The sequence below is a fragment of the Microcaecilia unicolor genome, chromosome 2 (genome assembly GCF_901765095.1).
Source record: "Microcaecilia unicolor chromosome 2, aMicUni1.1, whole genome shotgun sequence".
NCBI classification, from domain to species: domain Eukaryota; kingdom Metazoa; phylum Chordata; class Amphibia; order Gymnophiona; family Siphonopidae; genus Microcaecilia; species Microcaecilia unicolor.
In genome coordinates this window covers 279,630,969-279,657,526 of record NC_044032.1, presented here as the reverse complement: position 1 = coordinate 279,657,526, position 26,558 = coordinate 279,630,969, and the positions used below count along the sequence as shown (strand labels likewise).

General features: G+C 41.9%; 1 protein-coding gene across 3 annotated transcripts in view; it reads right to left on the bottom strand.

Annotated features, from left to right (window-relative positions):
• Window positions 1-26,558, bottom strand: part of DENND4C (DENN domain containing 4C) — a 300,829-nt gene that overhangs the window by 83,531 nt on the left and 190,740 nt on the right. For 2 of the 3 annotated variants that reach the window (XM_030194208.1, XM_030194207.1), the window contains exons 20-21: window positions 20,351-20,495; window positions 9,925-10,071 (exon numbers count right to left, since the gene is read on the bottom strand). In XM_030194208.1, coding sequence (XP_030050068.1) covers window positions 9,925-10,071; window positions 20,351-20,495 — 292 coding nt within the window. The remainder of the gene's footprint in view (window positions 1-9,924; window positions 10,072-20,350; window positions 20,496-26,558) is intronic. The other variant, XM_030194209.1, reaches the window with a different exon arrangement.

The window sequence follows — 26,558 nt, the reverse complement described above, 5'->3', positions numbered from 1 at the left end:
AAACTTTGTCACTAATGCAGTTACCTCTGTTGTTTTTCCCAAGTACGGAATTAAGGTCTTGTAATGCCTTCCATATTGATTCCAAAGTTACCACTGTGGAAGCGTCTGATGCAGCGCCTTCGGTTTTCCTTCTCAGCAGTCCACTGCTTGGCGCACCGCCCTCACTAGCAGCACACAACTCAACGACCAACCCTGACATGACTGCTGGACATGACAGGACATTTGCAGCCGGGGAAAACAAAGATATTTCATGCTGCAAAGAATTGGACGCTCCTCCACCCAACTCCAAAGCAGAGCCTTCACTCCTAGAATATATTTTTGAGGACCTAATAATGTAGTGCTCCACCTTCTGCTGACTCAGGGGCATGACAGGGGCTGGTGGGGGAATGGCCTTGATGACCCTCTTCCTCTTTGTATGTGGCATAATTGAGCAATTTCAGGAAAACAAAAGAGTACTCAGCAACAGGAACCTGCCACCATCGTATCTGATATTTCAGTTTCTATTTCTATAACTATGACTATTTTTCTATATAGGTCTGGAATGTGTTTGCATTTTACAGGGTTTGTTACTTAGAGCTCTGAAGGAGTTCCCTCTATCCTGGTCCCCACTGCCTTGGAAGGGATGCTGTTATAGGGCCCCGTATTTTCCTAACTACATCACTATATGGTAGGTCAATTTTGACTCGTCACTTTAGGGGTTCCATCGACAGCGATTACTTGACTTTTCAGATAAACTGGTATTAATACCAATACCTTCTTTGAAAATAAACACTATTTTAAAAGAAATCTGAGAAAAACAGATACCTTCAGCTACTAAAAAATACAAAATGGTTACTGGATTGGGGGAGGGGCAATGGCAGTGTGGTAGGAATGCCAGCCATCCCATGATCTCTAAAACATGCATCCTAAGATGTTTTAATCAACAAAATATCTTTATGGCTATAACAAACAGGTATATATCAAAGTAACTGCCTTTATTGGGTGGGAGGAGAACCCTGGTACTTTCATCCTATTCCTTTGGACTTCCAAGTTAACTGGAACCATAGCAGGGATCTGGGACCATAAGTTTTCATTTCCAACCACATGGGGAATTTATCCTTCCAGTGTTATCTCTCTTCCTAATTCATTTGGTCCAGTTATTGCAGTAGCAGTTTTTAGCTGGGATGCTCCTTCTGAAAACCTATAGTTATGGGTCCCAAAATTCACAGAGTGTTGTCTGGGACTTTGGGGGCTGAGAACATTGCCTCCACAACATCAATAGTCTCAGGCGCCCCTGGGAGAAAAAGACCTGAGTTAGGAATCCAATCAAGGTAATAAACCATCAAGCTGGCCAAAAAAAACAACTTAATTTTAAGTTATTCCTCTATAATTATATTATACAAATATAAAAGCGATTTTAACTCTTTGGGCATCACTAAACCTAAGCAAAGAACAGATACAATAACATAAATGAAGACAAAAAGATCTGTGTGGTTCATCCGTCTGTACAAGGCAGGTGGAGACGCACCTGCTATTCCATGCAGGATGCATTTTTTCATGATCAAATAAAGGACATCACAAACAGGGCAGTCGGCAATTTTCCACAATTTGTCAAATTTAACTGTCTGTATGCAGCTGGCAATCTTGGAAGAGTTGTTTTATCATTTTGGTTGCAACAATCACATTCATTGTTAATACTTGATTAAACCAACAATCCAACAATGTTGCAAACTGACATTTTACTCGCTATCAACCTCAAGATGTCCTCCTCTCTCCCTCTCACACACACATGACATGAATGTGATATATAAGTATACTTGTTTTTGTCCTTGCTATTTTTGGGACACAAATCATAGAAGTCTACCCAGCATTGGCCTTACTTCCCAACTGCTGCCGTTGCCACTGAAGCCCACACCACTCATGCAGATCTGTCTTTCTATAATCAGGACACAGACCATGGAAGTTTGCCCTGTTATGCCATATTTGAGACACAGACTGTAGAAGTCTGCCCAGAACTGGCTTACTACAAAGGGTTGTTGTTGAGGTTTTTGTTTTGATTCCATCCTCAATTTAAGGATCCTCTGTGTTTATCCCACATATTTTTGAATTGAGTCACTGTTTTTGTCTTCTTAGGAGGGCATTCCAGGAATCCACCACCCTCTCTTCTTGAAGATATATTTTCTGACATTACTTCTAATTTGATCATCCTGGAACCTAAATTCATACTCTCTACCTCTACCGCTTCCTCGTCTCTGGAAAAGATTTGTTTGCATATTAATACCTTTAAAGTATTTAAATATCTATATCCTATCTCCCCTATCCCTCCTTTCAGGTTATTAAGTCTTCTCATACATCTTTGGCATAAACCCCATACTATTTTTGTCACTTTTTTCTGAAATGTTTCAAGTCGGTGTCATTAGCTAGATACAGCCTCCAAAACTGAGCAAAATACTCCAAATGGGGCCTCACCAACGACTTGTACAAGGGTATTTAACACCTCCTTTCTTCTGTTGGTTATACCTCTCTCTGTGCAACCTAGTATCCTTCTGGCTATGGCCACCACCTTGTCACATTGCTTTGCCACCTTGAGATCCTTAGGCACTATCATCCCAAGGTCTCTTTCCTGAACTGTGCTGATCAGTCTCTTGCCCCCTTCCCCACCCCGTACATCTCCTTTGGATTTCTACATTCCAAAGTGCACCACTCTGCACTTCTTCACAAAAACTTAACTGCAAGACCTTAGACTGTTCTTATTTTTGTAGGTCTCTTCTCATGTTGATTCCATTGGAAATCTTCATGTCACCTGCAAAAAGAAAACCTTTCCTTCTAAACCTTTGTCAATGCTGCTCACACATACTCCACTGCTCACCTTCCTTTCCTCCAAGCCAATACTATCCACTAACATTCTCTGCTGTCTGTCAGTAAACCAGTTTTCAATTCAGTTCACCACTTTGGGTCCTAACTTCAGCACACTAAGCTTATTCAGGAACCTTCTGTGAAGTTCAAATAGATTACATCTAACATGTCCTTTACTCAGTTCTCTGTTCACCCAAAAAAATCAAATCACATCCTTTTGACAGGATTTCCCTTTGGTAAAACTATATTGCCTCAGGTCTTGCAACTTGCTGGATTCTAGGAAGTTCACTATCCTTTCTTTCAGCAGCATTAACATTAGTTTTCCAACCACTGTAGCGAGACTTTTGTAGCCTACATAGAAACATGATGGCAGGAGTGGAGGAGTGGCCTAATGGTTAGGGTGGTGGACTTTGGTCCTGGGGAACTGAGAAACTGAGTTCGATTCCCACTTCAGGCAGCTCCTTGTGACTCTGGGCAAGTCACTTAACCCTCCATTGCCTACCGCATTGAGCCTGCCATGAGTGGGAAAGCGCGGGGTACAAATGTAACAAAAAAAAAAAAATCCAGTCTGCCCATCCTCTGTAACCCCTAATTCTTCCAGTTCCTAAGCGATCCCACATGCTTATCCCATGCCTTTATAAATTCTGGAACAGTCCTCAACTCCACCACCTCCACCGGGAGGCCATTCCACCCCTCCACCACCCTTTCTGTGAAATAATACTTCCTTAGGTTACTCCTACGCCTATTCCTTCTTAACTTTGTCGTATGCCCCCTCATTCCAGAGCTCTCCTTCATTTGAAAAAGGCTCTCTTCCTGTACAGTATCTCACTCTTTTCCCTATCCATGCTTTGTGAAAAGGGACCACATCCACTCATCTCCAATCTTGAGGAAACTTTTCCATCTCCTATAATCTATTAAATATATTCTTAAGAGGTTCTGCCAGAATTTCTCTGAATTCCTTCAATATTCTGAAACATATATCCATCCACCCCCATGGTTCTGTCCACTTTCAGTTTTTCAAGTCTTCCTTAAAACACTTTCTTCTATGAATGGTACAATATCTACACCACTTCCACATACATAAACCCTTTGGCAGATGAAAAAATGTTTTGTCACCTCTCTTTACAGCTTTTTTTTCTTGCATATGTGCTTTTGCTAGACATGTTTCCCCTGATATATAGTACCACTCTCCTCTACCCCTTTGGCCCTCTCTATACTTTCCATTCATGGAAATCATTGAACCATGTCTCTGATAGCAACATTATGCAAGTCAGTCTCAAACATCAGGGCTTGCAAATCCTGAACCTCTCAGACTGTGAGCATTTCTGCTAGGTGCTTTCCAACTGTTGCTCATAAATAAGTTGCTTAGATGGCAACTAATCTACAATAACAATTGGTCGACAGACCCAAACTCAAACCACTTCCTCGCAGATTGGGACCACAGATGCAAACTCATTCTAGAAGAAATTGCTCCGTTACACACCAAAACCCTACATACAAAGAAAAAACCCTCTCCATGGTTCAACGAGGAATTAAAAAAACTAAAAAAAGAAACCAGAAAACTAGAAAAAACTTGGTGCAAATCAAAAGATGATCTCACCCTGAATATGTGGAAACAAACAAAAAAAAAAAATACAAGAATGAAATTAAACGAGCCAAAAGAACATACTACACAAAACAAATCACAGCCACTGGAACAGACATAAAAAAAAAAATCATAAAGAATCTTCTCAACACGAACCCAGTAACAACCTCTCCCTCAAACTGTCCATCTGCCGACCAGCTGGCCAAATACTTCAACGATAAAATCACTAATCTGTGCAACACAATTCCACATGATGATACCAATATTGACACTTTCCTTGAAGAACTGGACCCCGACTCTGTAGAGATCCCTGCAGATCGATACTGGACAAATTTCACCCCCCTCAGCACTAAGGAAATCTCCTCAGCACTATCCAAACTCTCCAAGTCTCACTGCCCCAACTATCTTATGAATAATGCCCCAGAACGATTCATTAGCGAACTCACCACCCACTTAAATTTCCTACTTCAACAGGGCACCTTCCCCTCCGAACATGGCAACATTCTACTTACACCAATACCGAAAAACCCCAAGAAACCAGCAAATGACATCATCAATTACCGACCTGTAGCCTCCACCCCTCTTAAAACCAAATTAATGGAAAATAGAGTGACCTCCCAACTTAACGAATTCATACAAAAGTTCTCCATCCTACATGAATCACAATCGGGTTTTCGACCTGCACACAGCATAGAAACGGTATTACTCACCCTAATATCCAAGTTCAAACAAGAAATTTCAATTGGCAACAAAATACTTCTGCTGCACTTCGACCTATCCAGTGAATGTGACATGATAGACCACGATATTCTCACAAAATTATTGGACAAACTAGGGATCGGCAGAAACATCATTAAGTGGATAAAAAGTTTTATCACCACCAGATCATATCAGGTCAAATCAACCTCATCAATATCGCCTGCGTGGTCATCAAGATGCGGAGTTCCCCAAGGCTCACCTCTATCCCCGATCCTCTTCAACCTTATGATGATTCCGCTGGCCAAATCTCTATCTAAATCTGGCCTCAACCCCTTCATCTACGCTGACGATGTTACAATATTCATCCCTTTCCAATCCAACCTTACTGAAATCTCGGAGAAGACAATCACTGCCATGAACATTCTAGCATCCTGGGCCAATGCTTTCAAAATGAAAATGAACAAAGAAAAAACTCAATGCCTAATCCTTTCATCACAACACGCCACCCAGCTCCCAACCACCCTAATTACCCCCGATGTTACAATCCCAATATCTGACAATCTAAAAATCCTAGGAGTAACATTAGACAAACACCTAACTTTGGAAACTCATGCAAAAGCCACGACGAAGAAGATGTTCAACATGATGTGGGTACTGAAAAGAGTAAAACCATTCCTCCCACAGAAAACCTTCCGCAACCTAGTACAATCCACAGTACTCACCCATGCCGACTACTGCAACAGTATTTTCATCGGTTGCAAAGCCCAAATCATAAAAAAACTCCAAACCACCCAAAACACAGTAGCCAGACTCATTTTTGGCAAATCACGATTTGAAAGCGCAACACCACTTCCTGAAAAACTTCACTGGCTCCCTATCAAGGAACGCATAAACTTCAAAGCCCACATGATGATCCACAAGATCCTACATGGTGAATCTCCAAGCTACATGACTAACTTGATCGATCTTCCAGCCAGGAACGGGTCCAAATCCTTTCGAACATACCTCAATCTTCATCTTCCTACTTGCAAAAGCCTCAAAAACAAAACCTACTATGCATCCAACTTCTCCGTTATAGGTAGCCAACTCTGGAACGCCATACCTCGACACGTCCAAACAACCAATGAACACCTACCCTTCCGAAAGCTGTTGAAAACTTACCTCTTCAAAAACAAGCCTACCCAAACAACCCTACTTAACTCTCGAACCTAAACCACACCGCTAGCACTACCCACACTCCAACCCTCTCCCCACGTCTCTTCCTATTGTCCTACTCTACATAATTGGATTACCACTGTGATACTTTGTACCATACTTTGTGTTATCTATGCGATACTTTGTACCATACTTTGTAAGCCGCACTGAACCTGCTATCGAGTGGGAAAGAGCAGGGTATAAATGCTATAAATAAATAAATACTAACTTTTTATCTTCTGCAAACACCCTGCAAGTTCTATGTGGATTACAAATTAAAGAGAAACATACAGTCCCTGGGAGCCAACAATATAGGTAACAAAAGGATGGAAGAAAACCAATTAAACAGCCAAATATTTCTTGAAAAGTTTTCAATGCCTTTCGAAAAAGTAAGCAACTCTGTATGTTTCTAATTGAATGGGAAGTGCATTACAAATGGCAGGGGCTAGATAAGCAAAACTTGAGGAAAAATTTAGCTTATACCTCAGCTTGCTAGGATTTGGGAAATGTAACAGCATAGAATCCTTCAGATGTCTTTTTTTGGGGTGAAATCTGAACCCACTCAGATATGTGGGTGCCAATCCAAAAAGGATTTCAAAACCATTGTACATACTTTAAAATAAATCCGAGCTTCAACTGGTAGCCAATGTAGGTCTATCAGTTATAGAGTAACTATTCGTGGGCTGAAAATATTATCCATGCTGCAGTGTTTTGAATTGTTTGGATTTTCTTACTTAAATTCTTTTGGCAACCTGCACATATAATATTGCAATATTCTAGTACCTATAGACACAAGCTCTGAACCACCAATTGAAAAATGGAGGTATTTAACAGATTACAGATTCTCCTTCGTTTTTTCAACAGGAGAAGAGATTTGCTGAGCAGCATATTAATTTGGGATTCAAGTGTCAGAGAATTAGCCCTAGAACTCTGATGTTATCCTCAATGAAAAATTTCAACCACTTATTTTCAGGATGTTATCATTCCATAGGCCTTGCTCTAAGAACAGAAATATTTTTTTCATTGTAAAGTTTCAAACAATGGTTCCGTATCCAGAGTTCTATAAACTGAACACAATCCCTTAAGTGTAGTATTTTCAGCTGATTGGTTTAAGGACGTAAGTTCATGATCTTATCAGCATAACTAAAAATTTTATAACTAGCAGTTTCTAATACTGATCTCAAACAGGACATCAGTATATTAAAAAGCACTGGAAACAAAGGGAAGCCCTATGGGATTCCACAGGAGAGGTGGAGAGGAAAACGGTAACGGAATTCAAACATGCGTGGGATAAACATAAAGGAATCCTGTTCAGAAGGAAAGGATCCTCAGGAGCTTAACCGAGATTGGACAGCAGAGCCGGTAGTGGGAGGCGGGGCTGGAGGTTGGGAGGCGGGGATAGTGCGGGATAGACTTATACGGTCTGTGCCAGAGCCAGTGGTGGGAGGCGGGACTGGAGGTTGGGAGGCAGGGATAGCGCTGGGCAGACTTATACGGTCTATGCCAGAGCCGGTGGTTGGGAGGCGGGGCTAGTGCTGGGCAGACTTATACGGTCTATGCCAGAGCCAGTGGTTGGGAGGCGGGGCTAGTGCTGGGCAGACTTATACGGTCTGTGCCCTGAAGAGCACAGGTACAAATCAAAGTAGGGTATACACAAAAGTAGCACACATGAGTTGTCTTGTTGGGCAGACTGGATGGACCATGCAGGTCTTTTTCTGCCGTCATCTACTATGTTACTATGTTACTCTACCTGCACACATCTGAAAAGAACCTCTAAACTTTAATTATCTTCTCCACTGCTTTCAAGCTTTTGCATTCAAAAGGGTGTCTTCCTAAATTAGAATGCTACTATATACATGCACACCCATCCACCTAAACATTTATATTCCCCTCACTGAACTAGGATTCTGAGCAGAAAAAAAAGTTAAAATAAAAGAAACCACTAAAGCTCAAAACCAGTGGGGTGTGGCAATACTAATTCGCTAGAAAACTCTCATTAAGGATTTCCACTAAACAAAAATGACAAAGTCAGTTCAATACAAAGAAAGGGCTGTGTCAACTGTCAAAAAACGTACAGCACCTTGCATGAAGTTGGTACTGGTCTACGGACTGCGTTGACAGATTGAGTGCTCAGCCGCGCTATCTTCACCCTCTAATCCCGAGCCAACGGTGGCCAGCGTTTCGCGCTCCTGCTTTAGGGTCTCGGTGCTAGGGCTAGTGTTGGGACGGCCACAACTCGTCGAGTGGAACCTTGTTTAGACGAGTTATGGCCATCCCAACACTAGCCCTAGCACCGAGACACTGAAGAAGCATCGCAAAATGCTGGCCACCGGCGGCTTGGGATTAGAGGGTGAACACAGAGCGGCTGAGCACTCGATCTGGCAAAGCAATCCATAGACCAGTACCAACTTTAAAGATAAGTGTTGGTACTTCTGCCGAGTGCAATATATAATAATACTAAAAGCATATCAAATTCTAGGAAAACATTTACAATATTCAAGCAATAGGAAGTTGTAATGATTCTGAAGGTTTTTTGGCCAATGATGAAGGGAAGACCATAAAGACCTGTTCTAGCTCCGTTTGATCTAAAGTATCTAGGAGCTCTTTGAGGCCTTTTTCCTTCATGCAAGGTGCTGTATGTTTTTTTTTTTACAGTTGACACAGCCCTTTCTTTGTATTGAACTGACTTTGTCATTTTTGTCTAGTGGAAATCCTTAATGAGAGTTTTCTAGTAAAATAAAAGAAAAACATAGCCCTCACAAAATAAGGGAAAGGGAGGAAGGGATTTTGGATTTAACTTAAACCTGTCTCAATTATAGCTTAAGGAGAGTTACATTCAGGTACAGTAGGTCTTTCTCTGTCCATGGAGAGCTTACAATACAGGTTTGCCCCTGAGGCAATGGAGCCTTCAGTGACATGCCGAGATTGTAGCAAGCCATAGTGGGATCTGAATTGGGCTTCCCTGGTTCTCGGCATGCTGCTCTAATCATTAAGCTAACTTTTTGGAAAGACATGAAAATATTTAAAATAGAAGAATAATGCAATCCCCATGCAAGCAACAAAGAGATAAAGGAGTGAGAAGTGTAATCAAATGAAGGTCAAATCCATTTCAGTCTTTGATAAATATTGTGCTCAATTACAATAGTCCATGGCACAAAGACAAAAGAATGCAACATGGCCGTGTTTCAACAACAATGCTTGCATCAGGAATCACAAATTCTAGTGAATGTATCACTAAAAACAAAATGTGATGAACTGTTAAAAGCAAACAAGCCAGACTGCTGCTCACAACATTACTCATTTTTAAAAGGTTGATTACCTTATATTTTTATTCATTTTTTCACACATTTATACATTCAAGTGGACTAAACATGGCAAACACACTAATCTGTCAAGAAAGCAGCATAAATACAGTCAAACTGACTGACTTTGGAATTCTACATTTTCTTTCTGTAAAGAAAGCATAAACCGCATTTTTTGAACATTCACAATGGCACAAACATCAAGAAATTTCATAGCGAAATAAACACTTCTGAAAGACTGGCAGAAAAAGAAAGGGTGACTGGTGGTAGTAATGGTTAGTGGAAATCCTAAGAAAAGCCCAGCAGTACCTGTGCTAGAGTGGTTATCAGTGGAATCAAGCTGGATTAGGTCCCCGATGAAGAGAGCGTGCTCCCCAGAGTTAGCATCATTAGAGCTATCCATGCTACCGTAGCTCAACACGTCCATATCAGTCTTGCATGCAGCGCCCCCTGGAGCTAGAAAAAGGAGAAAGAATACACTGCCAACATAGGCTTTGTCAATCCCTTCTGTCTAACATTTGGGATGGCAAATGACCTTTTGATCTTCCTAGCCAGGGATGCAAACTAGATGCATCCCTGGATAGGATAACAGCAGCAGGTGAGAAGGCCTTATATCAGTGCTGCCAGGGATAGCAATATGGAGGCAGGGCAGATAGAGATTGAGTGAGGTCAGACTCCAAGGCTTTGTAGCATCGCTTTCCTCTTCATGCTAATTTCCAGTTTAAAGAAAAAGCACTAAGAAAGAGAAGGAAAAAAAGATTGCAGCACTGGGGACCCAGAAACCAAGCTCATTTCCTTTCCATAGTGGGTCAGACCCTTAAAAGATAATTTCTAAAGATTGATCTTAATGTTTGTATAAAAGATTTTGTAATAAAGTAAAAAGTGAAAAAGTATTATTGTGCAATTATGAGCCAATGACGATGCAGGCAAGTCACACAATACATTCCTGAGTGAAACGAGTTGCTGCTAAGGCTCTGTTTGGATGCTATCCACTTGTTCTAGGAAGTTTAGAAGTGAATCTTCCCACAAATCAGCCAGAATGGACTTACTTCCTTCTGCTACTGGAGGTCAGTATACACCTAATCTGTACTTAGGTTCCAAAATTATAATTATCATTTACTGCTTATTGAATAATCAAATAAGCAGCCTCCATTTTTCTATAGGAGAAGTTCTCAAAACAGAATTAGCTGTTGGGCATTATTATTGTTGGATTTGCACAATGCTATTAAGCTCACTCAGTGCTTTAGAGATACAGTAGATGGTCTCTGCTTCCTGAAGCTTACAATGTAATAAACATGGAGAAAAAACAGTGATCATACTGGGCATATGCTTTAATAGAGGAAAGGATAAATAACCCTTAGAGAATAAAGCAAGATACTTACCAGTAGCAGGTATTCTCCGAGGACAGCAGGCTTCATATTCTCACAAGTGAGTAGATGCCGATCCGGGTCGCCCAGTCCGGTATTTATGCCATAGTAAAATATTAGAGATTTGTGATGCACGAGCCACGCTCCACTGCGCATGCGCGAGTGCCTTCCTGCCCACCACGCAAATGTGGACCCCTCAGCTCAATATTAAAGCAAAAAAACTAAATAAAAATATTCAAGGAGACAGCTCCAAGGGGAAGTGGGCGGGACTGTGAGAATATAAAGCTTTCTGTTCTCAGAGAATACCTGCTACAGGTAAGTATCTTCGCTTTCTCCAAGGACAAGAAGGCTCCAATATACTCACAAGTGGGGAATTCCTAGAATCCAGGCTCACCCAAAACAACAAACACTGGTTAACTGGGCCTTGAAACAGTGAGGACATAACACAGATTAAACTGAAACTACATACAACTGAGTGAGAATGCAGCCTGGAACAGAATAAAATGGGCCTAGGAGGGAGGGTTGAATTCTAGACCCCAAACAGATTCTGCAACACTGACTGCCCAAACCGACAGTCGTGTTGGGTATCCTGCTCAAGACAGTAATGTGATGTGAATATATGGACGGAAGACCACGTAGCAGCTTTGCAAATTTCTTCAATCAAGGCAGACTTCTACCAACACAGCAATAGCTCTGACATGACCCTCTAAGGCCAGCCCAGTCTGGGAATAAGTGAAGGAAATGTAATCTGCCAGCCAACTGGATATGGTACGTTTCCCAATGGCGATCCCCATCTTTCTGGGATCAAAAGAAACAAAAAGCTAGGTGGAATGTCGGGCTTTGTCCGCTCCATGTAAAAGGCCAATGCTGTCTTGCAATCCAAGGTGAACAAGCTGCTTTCACCAGGAAGGGCAAGAGTTCGGGGAAAGAACATTGGAAATACGATCAACTAGTTCAGATGGAACTCTGACATCACCTTCGGCAGGAACTTAGGGTACTCTGTTTTGGTGAAACTTACTATAAGTTGCATGCACTACTAAGGCCTGAAGCTCACTGACCCTACGAGCTGAAGTAAAAGCCACCAAGAAAACGACCTTCCAGGTTAAGTACTTCAGATAGCAAGAATTCAGTGGCTAAAATGGAGCTTTCATCAGTTGGGTGAGAACGACGTTGAGATCTGGTGGAGGTTTGATAGGGGGCTTTGAAAAAAGCAAACCTCCCATGAACCGAATAACTACAAGCTGTCCAGAGATATGCTTACCATCTACATGTTGATAAGCACTAATTGCACTAGGGTGAACCCTTACTAAGTTGGTCTTAAGACCAGACTCAGGTAAGTGTAGAAGGTATTCAAACAGGGTCTGTTTAGGGCAAGAAAGGGGATCTAAGGCCTTGCTCTTGCACCAGGCAGCAAGCCTGCTCCATTTAAAAGTGTAGCACCTCTTAGAAAAATCTTTCTTGGAAGCCAGCAAGACTCAGGAAACACCCTCCAAGAGCCAAGTAAGCGAATTCTAGGCTCTCAACATCCACTCGCGTCTCCAGAAGGTAGGCTCGAACTGTCTGCTTGTCGAGCATGGCTCCTATGAACTCCAATCGTTGAACAGGGTGGAGAAGGGGTAGTTTAAAATGAACCCTAGTAGCTTGAGCACCCAAATATTCATCCGCATGGACTAACGAGCACAGTCCTCTGAAGTGCTCTTTATCAGCCAATCGTCAAGATAGGGGAACACATGGAGTCTATGTAGCAAAGCTACTACTACCGCTAGATACTTGGTGAAGACCCTGGGAGCTGACACAAGGACAAATGGCTACACGCGGTACTGAAAGTGATGTGTTCCCAGCTGAAACTGAAGATACTTTCGGTGGGTTGGAAGTATATGCATCCTTCAAGTCCAGAGAGCACAGCCAATCATCCTTCTGAATCATGGTGAGAAGGATGCCCAGGGAAACCATGCTGAACTTTTCTCTGACTAGGAATTTGTTCAGGGCCCTCAGGTCTAGGACGGGACACAAACCTCCTGGAATAGAATCCCTGCCCTTCCTCCCTTGGTGGAACGGGTTCGACCACAAGGGCCTTTAGAAGGTTGGGATTTCCTCTGCAAGTACCTGCCTGTGCTGAAAGCTGAATGAATGACATAAGTACATACGTAATGCCACACTGGGAAAAGACCAAGGGTCCATCGAGCCCAGCATCCTGTCCATGACAGCAGCCAATCCAGGCCAAGGGCACCTGGCAAGATTCCCAAACGTACAAACATTCTATATATGTTATTCCTGGAATTGTAGATTTTTCCCAAGTCCATTTAGTAGTGGTTTATGGACTTGTCCTTTAGGAAACCGTCTAACCCCTTTTTAAACTCTGCTAAGCTAACCGACTTCACCACATTCTCCAGCAACAAATTCCAGAGTTTAATTATGCGTTGGGTGAAGAAACATTTTCTCCGATTTGTTTTAAATTTACTACACTGTAGTTTCATCGCATGCCCCCTAGTCCTAGTATTTTTGGAAAGCGTGGACACTTCACATCCACCTGTTCCACTCCACTCATTATTTTATAGACCTCTATCATGTCTCCCCTCAGCCGTCTCTTCTCCAAGCTGAAAAGCCCTAGCCTACTTAGTCTTTCTTCATAGGGAAGTCGTCCCATCCCTGCTATCATTTTAGTCGCCCTTCGCTGTACCTTTTCCAATTCTACTATATCTTTCTTGAGATGCAGCGACCAGAATTGAACACAATACTCAAGGTGCGGTCGCACCATGGAGCGATACAACGGCATTATAACATCCTCACATCTGTTTTCCATACCTTTCCTAATAATACCCAACATTCTATTCGCTTTCCTAGCTGCAGCAGCACACTGAGCAGAAGGCTTCAGTGTATTATCGACGACGACACCCAGATCCCTTTATTGGTCCGTAACTCCTAATGTGGAAACTTGCATGACGCAGCTATAATTCGGGTTCTTTTTTCCCCACATGCATCACCTTGCACTTGCTCACATTAAACGTCATCTGCCATTTAGCCGCCCAGTCTCCCAGTCTCGTAAGGTCCTTCTGTAATTTTTCACAATCCTGTCGCGAGTTAACGACTTTGAATAACTTTGTGTCATCAGCAAATTTAATTACCTCGCTAGTTACTCCCATCTCTAAATCATTTATAAATATATTAAAAAGCAGCGGTCCTAGCACAGACCCCTGAGGAACCCCACTAACTACCCTTCTCCATTGTGAATACTGCCCATTTAACCCCACTCTCTGTTTCCTATCCTTCAACCAGTTTTTAATCCACAATAGGACATTTCCTCCTATTCCATGACCTGGGTCTCCTTCGTGTGAAGACAGAGAACACAGTTAGCAGGGATGTGGTTGGGCCCAAGACACTGCAGCCACCAAGAATGGGTGTCTTTCCCCGAGATGGTGTGGTTGCACTGGGTGCAGCGCTTGAAGCCACTGGGAGTCTTCATGGAAATGGACGGAGAAACCTCGCCAGCCAAATCAAATGACTCGATGGTGCCTGAAAAAGGGGCAAAAGCACACAAAAAAGAAGGGAAGGAGTGGCCTAGTGGTTAGGGTGGTGGACTTTGGTCCTGGGGAACTGAGTTCGATTCCCACTTCAGGCACAGGCAGCTCCTTGTGACTCTGGGCAAGTCACTTAACCCTCCATTGCCCCATGTAAGCCTGCCATGAGTGGGAAAGCGCGGGGTACAAATGTACAAAAATAAAATAAATAAAAAATAAAATAAACCAGAGCCAGGGCCTAAAAAATGACCCGTGACATTGAAAATAAAGGAAACTTAAAACTTGGCAAAACTTCTCTAAGATATAAAGGCGGGTTTTAAGAGGTCAACAAAAAGAAAACCCTGAACGAAAAAGTAAAGACAAAATAGCTGAAGGCACTCAAAAAACCTCTTTCAGACCGGCCGTGTGAGGAGAATGATTAAAAACGCAGCTGCTCCACACTCAGAAAGAACTGAGGGGTCCACGCATGCGCAGTGGAGTACAGCTTGCGCTTCACGAAGCTCTAAATTTTTACTATGTCATAAATGCTGGACTGGGCAACGCGGATTGGCGTCTACCTACTTCTGAGAACATTGGAGCCTGCTTGTCCTCTGAGACCAGACTATTTTTTTTATTACTCTAGTCTAATAATAAGCACAACAAAAATGCTTACATGTGTAACAGAGGTTCTCCATAGACAGCAGAACAAACAGACACACACGTGGGTGATCAGATGGTGTTAATGGTCCAGTTTTTGCACAGAAAGTTTGAGAAAATGGTGATAGTCTTGAGCACACACAGGATTTCCCATGCTATTGCCACATCATGAATCCCCGCAGTTTACAGAACTCAGCCAATTCTGTGAAAGGTGGGCAGGTATGTATCTGATTTATTTTATAATCTAGAAAAACTCCTGTTGCATGTAAGCAGTTTCACTTTTATTGTTGACAGACTGGATAAAATCAGCCACACAAGTGGGGAAACCCAAAGCAGAAGGTTGTCTTATTTTCACTGCATTTTTAGATTGACAGACTATTATTAGGTGGAACTGGATATTTGAGAAGTCCTTGCAGAACTGCTAGACCACATGCATTGCTCCTTCAAGACATATTGGCTATCCAGTAAAAAGGCACTAAAGTGTGAATAAAGACAATGTTCCAGCTCTACAAATTTCTTACATGAAAACCAAATAAAAGTGAGCAGCATAGTGTTACCATACTTGCCCTAAGGAAAAAGAGGACACATGCCCCGCCCCCCTGTCACAACCCCACCATGCGCCACTTTGACCCCCCAACCCAAAGAAAGCCAGATTCCCTCTCTTTTCTCTCCATGTATATCCCCTCCCCAGTTTTCCAGCCTCCCTCCACCCACAATACTCCATTCATTCACTACCCCTCCCGTACCTTACTATAGTGACCTGGTGGTCTAGTGGCCTCTTTGGGGCAGGAAAGAGCCCCCTCTTTCCTGCCCAGGCAGCTGTACATCTGTCTTGTTCTCTGCGCTGATTCAAAATGTCTGCCGAGAGTTCAAGCAGTGACCTTGCAAGACTTCTGCGGAACTCTCGGCAGCCATTTTGAAGTGGTGCTGGAAGTAAGATGGTCTGCAGCCGCGCCGGGCAGGAGTTAGGGGGCTCTTTCCTGCCCCAAAGAGGTTACTAGCCCACCAGGGCACTACAATAATATAAAGGAGGGAAGGGGAGAATCTGGATAAACGGGCAGGCTGGCAAAACCCATCCGGATGCCCAGCCGTGTCCTCAAAAAGAGGACATGTCTGGGTAAACCCGGATGTATGGTAACCCTAGAGCAGCAAATGTAGCCATGGCTCAATTGATGTATTCTGACTGGGTCATTATATATAAGTACATAAGTATTGCCATACTGGGACAGACCAAAGGTCCTTCAAGCCCAACATCCTGTTTCCAACAGTGGCCAATCCAGGTCACAAATACCTGGAAAGATCTCAAAAAAAGTACAAAATATTTTGTGCTGCTTACCCCAGAAATAAGCAGTGGATTTTCCCCAAGTCCATTTTAATAATGGAGCGATACAAATGCATTATACCGTCCTCATTTTTGTTTTCCATTCCTTTCCTAATAATACCTAACCATTCTATTTGCTTTCTTAACTGCCGAAGCACAGTGAGCAGATGGTTTCAACGTATCATCAACGACATCTAGATCTCTTTCTTGGCCAATGGCTCCTAACGTGGAACCTTGCATGACGTAGCTATGATTCGGGTTGCTCTTTCCCACGTGCATCACTTTGCACTTGCTCACATTAAACGTCATCTGACATTTAGACACCCAGTCTCGTAAGGTCCTCTTGTAATTTTTCACAATCCTCTTTAGATTTAACAACTTTGAATAACTTTTGAGTCATCAGCAAATTTAATTACCTCACTAGTTACTCCCATCTCTAGGTCATTTATAAATATGTTAAAAAGCAGCGGTCCCAGCACAGACCCTTGGGGAACCACACTAACTACCCTTCTCCAATGAGAATACTGACCATTTAACCCTACTCTCTGTTTTCTACCTTATAACCCATTTTTAATCTGCAATAGAACACTACCTCCTATTCCATGACTTTCCAATTTCCTCTGGAGTCTTTCATGAGGTACTTTGTCAAATGTCTTTTGAAAATCCAGATACACAATATCAACTGGCTCACCTTTATCCAAATGTTTCACATGTTTGCTCACCCCTTCAAAGAAATGTAATAGATTGGCAAGACAAGATGTCCCTTCACTAAATCCATGTTGGCTTTGTCTCATTAATCCATGCTTTTGAATATGCTCTCTAATTTTGCTCTTTATAATAGTCTCTGCCATTTTTCCCAGCACAGACGTGAGGCTCACCGGTCTATAATTTCCTGGATCTCCTCTGGAACCTTTTTTTAAAAATCGGAGTTACTTTGGCCATCCTCCAATCTTCTGGTACCATGCTCGATTTTAAAAGTAAATTACATATTACTAACAACTCAACTCCAGATCTGCTCATCTATAGTAGAGGCTGACCAAATTTCAGTTTCAGAGCTGAAACTGGCCTGAAATTCAGACACATTCTTGTTTCGGTTTCAGCAAGTTCATTTCATGCTGTGGTCAATGTTGTTCAAAGTACTACGTCAAAGTACTTAAGAAAAAATAAAAATAAATGCATATTTTAAAACTAAAATAAGAGAAGAACACATTAAAAATGTACTTAATTAAAAAGGTTATTGCCCAATATAATACTTTGAGTAAAAAGAAAAAGTACTGCAACTACAAGGAATGCAGCTATTGTTAATGTTTTTATCCCAACAACTTTACTGCTCTTCAATTCAAACCACTTTGCTTTTAGTAAAATTAAATTTTTAAAAACTACTATATTTCTCTTTTTTTCTTTAAGACATTTTGCAATAGCACACAGCTGATAAATTGCCCAGGTGCCTTACATGCTCATATCAATAAAGGTTCTGGTGGGGCAGGCTGGAGCGGTTTCTGTAGAGAAATTGGACTTGGTGAAGCCAAAAATGTTATAATGGACGCGCTATGGGAAGTGCTGCAGAAAGTGAATAACTCTCTTCTTCAGATGTCAAAACATTTTCAGGAATAAATATGTGATTATATCAATATTTATCTAACAAAGTGGAAGTCCAAGATATAAAAATAGAGACTTTGATTACAGAAATGGTTTCTCTACGAAAATCAGTTAATCTGGTAATGAAGGACAGTCATGTTTCTTGTAAAAAAAATAGGAATTTCTGGAGAACCAATTAAGGAAAAATAACTTGAATGATAAATTTTCCTAAAATATCCTATATATAGAGTTATATTATTAGTGACTTTCGTCTTTGATTTAGATAGGAACAATATTTTGAAATTGTATTTCCGACACATGGTTGATAGTTTTTTGGGTTCAAAGATAAATATATTTCCTGACTTATCAAGGGAATCGCAGACTGGGAGGTGTGAATTCTTGGCTTTTAAGCCAAGAATCATTGCCCTAGGTGGGACCTTCCTAGAGCGATTCCCTTGTAAGTGTTTTATTTCCTTATTACTTATTTGTTGAACCCAAGAAATTACAAGAGTTTGTGGAGTTAAAAGAACAGATGAAGAATCCTCTGCAGCAACTTCCTTTAGTTACCACTGTACCGGCTGCAATTACCGATTAACCTTCCTCCCTCAAAATATGAATTGTAAGATTAACCATTTTGTGTTTTTCTTATTTTCTTTGAGATTGTTTTCCTGATCTTGGATCCCCCAATTGTGGACAATTATTATAATATTGATGAGAGAAAATGTTTTCTTTTTCCTTTATATTAATTTCTGTATCTCCTTACATTTATGTGATAAATGTGAATGTAATTATTTTTTATTTATTTATTGCATTTGTATCCCACATTATCCCACCTCTTCGCAGGCTCAATGTGGCTTACAATTTGTCGTGGATATTGGAAGTAGAAAAGAATATACATTTGGTTCATGGAGGGTTAGGGTTACATGGTGGTGAAGTACATGGTTGTATTACAGCAAAAGAAGTTATAAGACATTCCTATATATGTTAAAGATTGTACAGTTACATGTGTTGATCTTTGTGATAAATCTTGTCGAAGAGATAAGTTTTCAGTAGTTTGTGGAAATTGGCCAGTAAAATGATAAATTAAAAAATTTAAAAAAAAAATCTAGCCCTCTCTCTCCAACCCCAGATCTATACCAGTCCCTCAACTCAGGGCTTCCAATATGGCCCTTGGGCTAAAGGTTCAGCAACCCCTGGCTTAAGAGACAACCTGCAGACAGGAAGCAGTCTTGGCACAAGCTACACAGTCTTGATGTATTTCTTTTTAAGCAAAGGTCAGACTTAGCCCTTTCACCTCACCATTTTGTTGGCTGTCCCACATGCTAAAAAGAGAGCCCTGTGATATTCTGAATCACTGTAGAAATGATCACACCATCCCCCAACATAAGCTAGGTAAGCATGAGCTATCAAATCTATCTCCCCAAGACTGACAATGACATGCATGTCATTGTTACATGGTTCGAGACCTGCCATGGCAACACCTCTCATTTTTGTGACAGTCCACCTTGTGCCCCCTTTTATTTCCACATGCTTAGATACCTACAGAACTCCAAGCAAAATGTTTCCAATTTGCATGATGCCACCAACACACAGGCCCCAAAAAACACTGATTCCACTCTTCCCTGCAAATAAACCTCTCTAAACGGAGGGGGGGGGGGGGGGGGGGGGAGGGATAAGCGGAGTGAAAGGTTCAGCTTAGCCTCTTAAGAAAGAAGTCACAGTTGAGAGGTTTAAGCTACTGTTCCATGCATAGCAGAGAAGCCTATTCCTTTGACAGATTTCATAGCATACTTTAATATGGTTTACTATTAAAGCAGGGCCAGATTTGTGGAGGGTGGGGGGAAAATCACCAGCAGCAGTTTTTGGAAGAATATCTACTTGATGACCTTAAGCAAAGCTAAGAGTTCCTCTTTGTGTTAGGTGATAAAAGATTTATAAAGAGAAATAATTTAAGAGAGTGTGCTCTTAATTTTCAAAGTTCATCGTAGTTTGTTTTGAAAATAAACCATGTGAAAAATGTAGGAATGCATAGAAAGTAGCACTGCATTGTGTGTATGAGATCACAGATCAAGAAACTGGAGGCCTTTTTTTTTTTTTAAAGCTGAACCTATTAAATTTGTATAGGACTGTGGAGGGTCTTAGACTGCTGTTGTTTAGATAGATTTACAAGTATATGTATGATAAATGTATTCACTTTCAATAAGCATCACCCCTGGCAGCACACATCAATCTATCCCCTAGCATTAGCATATTTCACAGTGTACAGAAAGGAAAACATTGCCTCCTCAGCCAAACCACCCTTTGGCTTATGTTACCTGAAGCTGGGGAGGGAAGGGGGCTCTGTGCTCTCTTTCTCAAGGCCTGTCTGAACTGTGCTGTGCCACGTACAACGTTCCGTACCGTGGTCCACAGAAAAGTTCCACTGCGGTTGCTGTTCGGCCAAGGGCTCATCAACACAACCTGCAAAGGGAAGAGAGAGAGAGAGAGAGAGAGAGAGAGAGAGAGAGAGAGAAAAAAGGGATAAGTAAAGGGAACAGATATGGAGGATTTTTCAAAACCTCCAAAAACAAGCCAGGAACTCTGCAGCTACATTTTGTTTGTGAAGTTCACACTGGAATACATAAAGACAAACGGGGTAGGATATTAACCCTTTTACAAAACTAAGTCCAAATGTGTCTGTTTGGGGTCTTATTTTGCTTAACTGCAATGTCCCTAACACACTGCTTTCATATGAAGCTCACGGTGACAACAACCAGCTCTAGGTCTTGGGATGAGCCACAGAATGCAATACAGATTCTTTTACACTACCCTAAGTCTACTCTTCGTATGCCATAGCTTTAGGTTCAATGCTTACAAGCAATTCCCTGATGTAAAAATGTCCTTTCTTTCTGTTAATAAATCCTGAATCTTCAGATAAAGGTACCTGGGAATGAAGAGGCACAAGGAGCTCAATGCATAGTACAAACCTGCTAACCTGCTCCAAGTTACTGCATTGTGGTTTATTGGTGGGGTTTATGTTCCTTTGACGAATGGGGGAGGGGGAGGGGAACTGATTCACTTTCATGGTGATGTCAGGACAAATTCCTCAAACTGAAAAAAATCAGAGCTACTGCACAAAAACTGCCAGCCTTATGTCTGAAGAATGACAAAAGGAAAACGGGGAAGAACTATTAACATAAGTATGACAATATTCAACTTTAACTGCAATAGGACTGTGTTCTGGAATCTATGCATGTTGGCATGTAGAGGGAGTGAGAGAAATGATAATTAGTTTTGTCTAAATAATCTCTTCCTAAAGTTTTGAGATGTTTGTTCTTAAGAGGCAGGGCAGGGAACTGCAACCTGTTTAACCAAACTAAAGTACACCCCAGGGAATTATGTGCCAAAGAATTCAAAATTATATGCAGAGGTGTGCTGGGAAATTTTTAACACACAAGCTCTCTCTCTGGGCATAACTAGTCCTGCAACTTGGGGGGGGGGGGGGGTGGCATTTCCCCATTGGCATTTACACCTCCTCTGAATCGTACACAAATGTAAGCTAACTGTTCATTGAGACCTGGTGTTTTAAAGAACGAGTGCAATTGTGTCTCCCTCTGGCTTTAAAAATCACCTCACAAAGCCAAAAATTTGACATGTAAAGCTTGGCTCCTTAATTGGTCGAGGCTTAAAAAGATAATGGGTTTTATTTACTAGGAGGAATCAGTGAATTGTATTTATTGCTTCCTGTATTTCAATATTTATGATCTGGTTTTACTTTTTATAACTGTATGTTATATATTTTAATGTATCTACTTTCCCAGGAGAGATGCATCTGTCGTCAGCACATTTTGTTGCTGAGGAATTTGGAATGTAAGTCACAGAGTCAAATTGGATCCAATGGTCCACCACTGAAGAGAGCGTACAAGATCTGGGGATACTCAGATGACATCTTCCCAATCGCTTGATACCACTGAGAAGCCAAGGTCCATTGGGCTGATCTCATGTGAACACGTGTTATGGGTGCAACATACATTGTGGACGCCATGTGGCCTAACAATTTCAACATCCGCACAGCTGTGACCTGCTGAGAGGCTTGAATCTTGGAAGCGAGTGCAACAAGAGTGTCTGCTCTTGTCTCCGGAAGGTAAGCTCGAACCTTCAGTATATGGAGCAGAGCTCCAATGAATTCCAATCGCTGAACAGGGCAAAGATGGGACTTGGGGGTAGTTTAAAATGAACCATAGTAGTTCGAGCACCCGAATAGTCATTCAAATGGATTTGAGCTCCAACTGAAGTGCTCTTCAACAGCCAATCATCGAGATATGGGAACACATGGAATCCCAGTCTGCGAAGCAATGCTGCAACTACCGCTAGATATTTGATGAAGACACCAGGAGCTGACATGAGGCCAAAAGGCAACAAGCAGTAGTGAAAGTGATGTGTTCCAGCCGACATCGTAGATAATTCCGGTGGTCTGGAAGTATCATAAGTACATAAGTAATGCCATACTGGGAAAAGACCAAGGGTCCATCGAGCCCAGCTTCCTGTCCACGACAGCAGCCAATCCAGGCCAAGGGCACCTGGCAAGCTTCCCAAACGTACAAACATTCTATACATGTTATTCCTGGAATTTTGGAGTTTTCCAAGTCCGTTTAGTAGCGGTTTATGGACTTGTCCTTTAGGAAACCGTCCAACCCCTTTTTAAACTCTGCTAAGCTAACCGCCTTCACCACTTTCTCCGGCAACGAATTCCAGAGTTTAATTACACGTTGGGTGAAGAAAAATTTTCTCCGATTTGTTTTAAATTTACTACACTGTAGTTTCATCGCATGCCCCCTAGTCCTAGTATTTTTGGAAAGCGTGAACAGACGCTTCACATCCACCTGTTCCACTCCACTCATTATTTTATATACCTCTATCATGTCTCACCTCAGCCGTCTCTTCTCCAAGCTGTATAGCCCTAGCCTCCTTAGTCTTTCTTCATAGGGAAGTCGTCCCATCCCCGCTATCATTTTAGTCGCCCTTCGCTGCACCTTTTCCAATTCTACTATATCTTTCTTGAGATGCGGCGACCAGAATTGAACACAATACTCAAGGTGCGGTCGCACCATGGAGCGATACAACGGCATTATAACATCCTCACACCTGTTTCCCATACCTTTCCTGATAATACCCAACATTCTATTCGCTTTCTTAGCCGCAGCAGCACACTGAGCAGAAGGTTTCAGTGTGTTATCGACGACGACACCCAGATCCCTTTCTTGGTCCGTAACTCCTAACGTGGAACCTTGCATGACGTAGCTATAATTCTGGTTCTTTTTTCCCACATGCATCACCTTGCACTTGCTCACATTAAACATCATCTGCCATTTAGCCGCCCAGTCTCCCAGTCTCGTAAGGTCCTCTTGTAATTTTTCACAATCCTGTCGCGATTTAACGACTTTGAATAACTTTGTGTCATCAGCAAATTTAATTACCTCGCTAGTTACTCCCATCTCTAAATCATTTATAAATATATTAAAAAGCAGCGGTCCTAGCACGGACCCCTGAGGAACCCCACTAACTACCCTTCTCCATTGTGAATACTGCCCATTTAACCCCACTCTCTGTTTCCTATCCTTCAACCAGTTTTTAATCCACAATAGGACATTTCCTCCTATCCCAAGACCCTCCAATTTCCTCTGTAGCCTTTCATGAGGTACCTTGTCAAACGCCTTTTGAAAATCCAGATACACAATATCAACCGACTCCCCTTTGTCCACATGTTTGTTCACTCCTTCAAAGAATTGAAGTAAATTGGTCAGGCAAGATTTCCCCACACAAAAGCCATGCTGACTTGGTCTCAGTAATCCATGTCCTCGGATGTGCTCTGTAATTTTGTTTTTGATAATAGCCTCTACCATTTTCCCCGGCACCGACGTCAGACTCACCGGTCTATAATTTCCCGGATCTCCCCTGGAGCCTTTTTTAAAAATGGGCGTTATATTGGCCACCCTCCAATCTTCCGGTACCACGCTCGATTTAAGGATAAGTTGCATATCACTAGCAGTAGCTCCGCAAGCTCGTTTTTCAGTTCTATCAGTACTCTAGGATGAATACCATCCGGTCCAGGAGATTTGCTACTCTTCAGTTTGCCGAACTGCCCCATTACGTCCTCCAGGTTTACCGTGAAGTCAGTAAGTTTCTCTGACTCGTCCACTTGAAATACCATTTCCGACACCGGTATCCCACCCAAATTTTCCTCGGTGAAGACCGAAGCAAAGAATTCATTCAGTCTCTCCGCTACGTCTTTGTCTTCCTTGATCGCCCCTTTTACCCCTCGGTCATCCAGCGGCCCAACCGATTCTTTTGCCGGCTTCCTGCTTTTAATATACCGAAAAATTTTTTACTATGTTTTTTTGCCTCTAATGCTATCTTTTTTTCATACTCCCTCTTGGCCTTCTTAATCTGCGCCTTGCATTTGCTTTGACGCTCCTTATGCTGTTTCTTGTTAATTTCAGACGGTTCCTTCTTCCATTTTCTGAAGGCGTTTCTTTTAGCCCTAATAGCTTCCTTCACCTCACTTTTCAACCAGGCCGGCTGTCTTTTGGACTTCCGTCTTTCTTTTCTAATTCGCGGAATATGTATGGCCTGGGCCTCCAGGATGGTATTTTTGAACAGCGTCCACGCCTGTTGTACAGTTTTTACTCTCTCAGTTGCCCCCCTAAGTTTTTTTTTTACCGTTCTTCTCATTTTATCATAGTCCCCTTTTTTAAAGTTAAACGCTAACGTATTTGACTTTCTGTGTACAGTTACTTCAAGGTTGATGTCAAAACTGATCATATTATGGTCACTGTTATCAAGCGGCCCCAGTACCATAACGTCCCTCACCAGATCATGCGCTCCACTAAGGACCAAGTCTAGAATTTTTCCTTCTCTCGTCGGCTCCTGCACCAGTTGCTCCATAAAGCTGTCCTTGATTTCATCAAGGAATTGTATCTCTGTAGCGTGTCCCGATGTTACATTTACCCAGTCTATATTTGGATAATTGAAGTCACCCATTATTATCACATTGCCCATTTTGTTCGCGTCTCTGATTTCTTTTATCATTTCTGTGTCTACCTGCTCATCCTGGCGAGGTGGACGGTAGTACACTCCTATCACCATTGTTTTCCCTTTTATACATGGAATTTCAACCCACAGTGATTCAAAGGTGTGATTTGTGTCCTGCTGAATTTGTAATCTATCTGAGTCAAGGCTCTCTTTAATATACAATGCTACCCCTCCACCAGTCCGGTCTACCCTATCACTACGATATACTTTGTACCCCGGATGCGAGTAAATTCATCCTTTAAGTTCAGAGAGCATAGCCAATCGTTTTCCTGAATCATTGCGAAAAGGGTGCCCAGGGAAACCATCCTGAACTTTTCTCCGACTAGGAATTTGATCAGGGCCCTTAGGTCTAGGATTGGATGCATCCCCATTTTCTTCTGCCCAAGGAAGTACCTGGAATAGAATCTCCGCCCTTCCTCCCCTGGAAATCAGAACGACGAGTGAGGTGATCAAATATGCAGATGATACAAAACAATTCAAGGTTGTTAAAATATGAGCAGACTGTGAAATATTGCAGGAAGACCTCAGGAAACTGGAAAACTGGGCGTCCAAATGGCAGATGAAATTTAATGTGGACAAATGCAAGGTGATGCACATTGGAAAGAATAATCCGAATCATAGTTACCTTTTGCTAGGGCCCACCTTAGGGGTCAGCACTCAAGAAAAAGATCTGGAGATCATTGTAAATACACTGAAATCTTCTGCTTAGTGTGTGGCGACCACCAAAAAAGCAAATCGGATGCTAGAAATTATTAGGAAAGGGATGGTGAATAAGACTGAAAACACTATAATGACTTTGTATCACTCCACAGTGTGTCCGCACCTCGAGTACTGCATTCAGTTCTGGTCGTTGTATCTCAAAAAAGATATAGCGGAATTAGAAAAGGTTCAAAGAAGAGCGACCAAAATGGGGATGGAACTCCTCTCGTATGAGGAAAGATTAAAGAGGTTAGGGCTCTTCAGCTTGGAAAAGAGACGGATGAGAGGAGATATGATTGAGGTATACAAAATTCTGAGTGGTGTAGAACGAGTACAAGTAAATCGATTTTTTACTCGTTCCAAAAGTACAAAGACTAGGGGATACTCAAGGAAGTTACATGGAAATACTTTTAAAACAAATAGGAGGAAATATTTTTTTCACTCAACGAATAATTAAGCTCTGGAACTCTTTGCCAGAGGATGTGGTAACAGCAGTTAGCGAATCTGGGTTTAAAAAAAGGTTTGGACAAATTCCTGGAGGAAAAGTCCATAGTCAGGTACTGAGGCAGACAAGGGAAGCAACTGCTTGCCCTGGGATTTGTAGTATGGAGTGTTGCCATGATTTGGGTTTCTGCTAGGTACTTGTGACCTGGTTTGGCCACTGTTTGGAAAACAGGATACTGGGCTACATGGACCATTGCTCTGACCCAGTATGGCTACTCTTATGTTCTTATGCAGTGACCTTTAATCTGC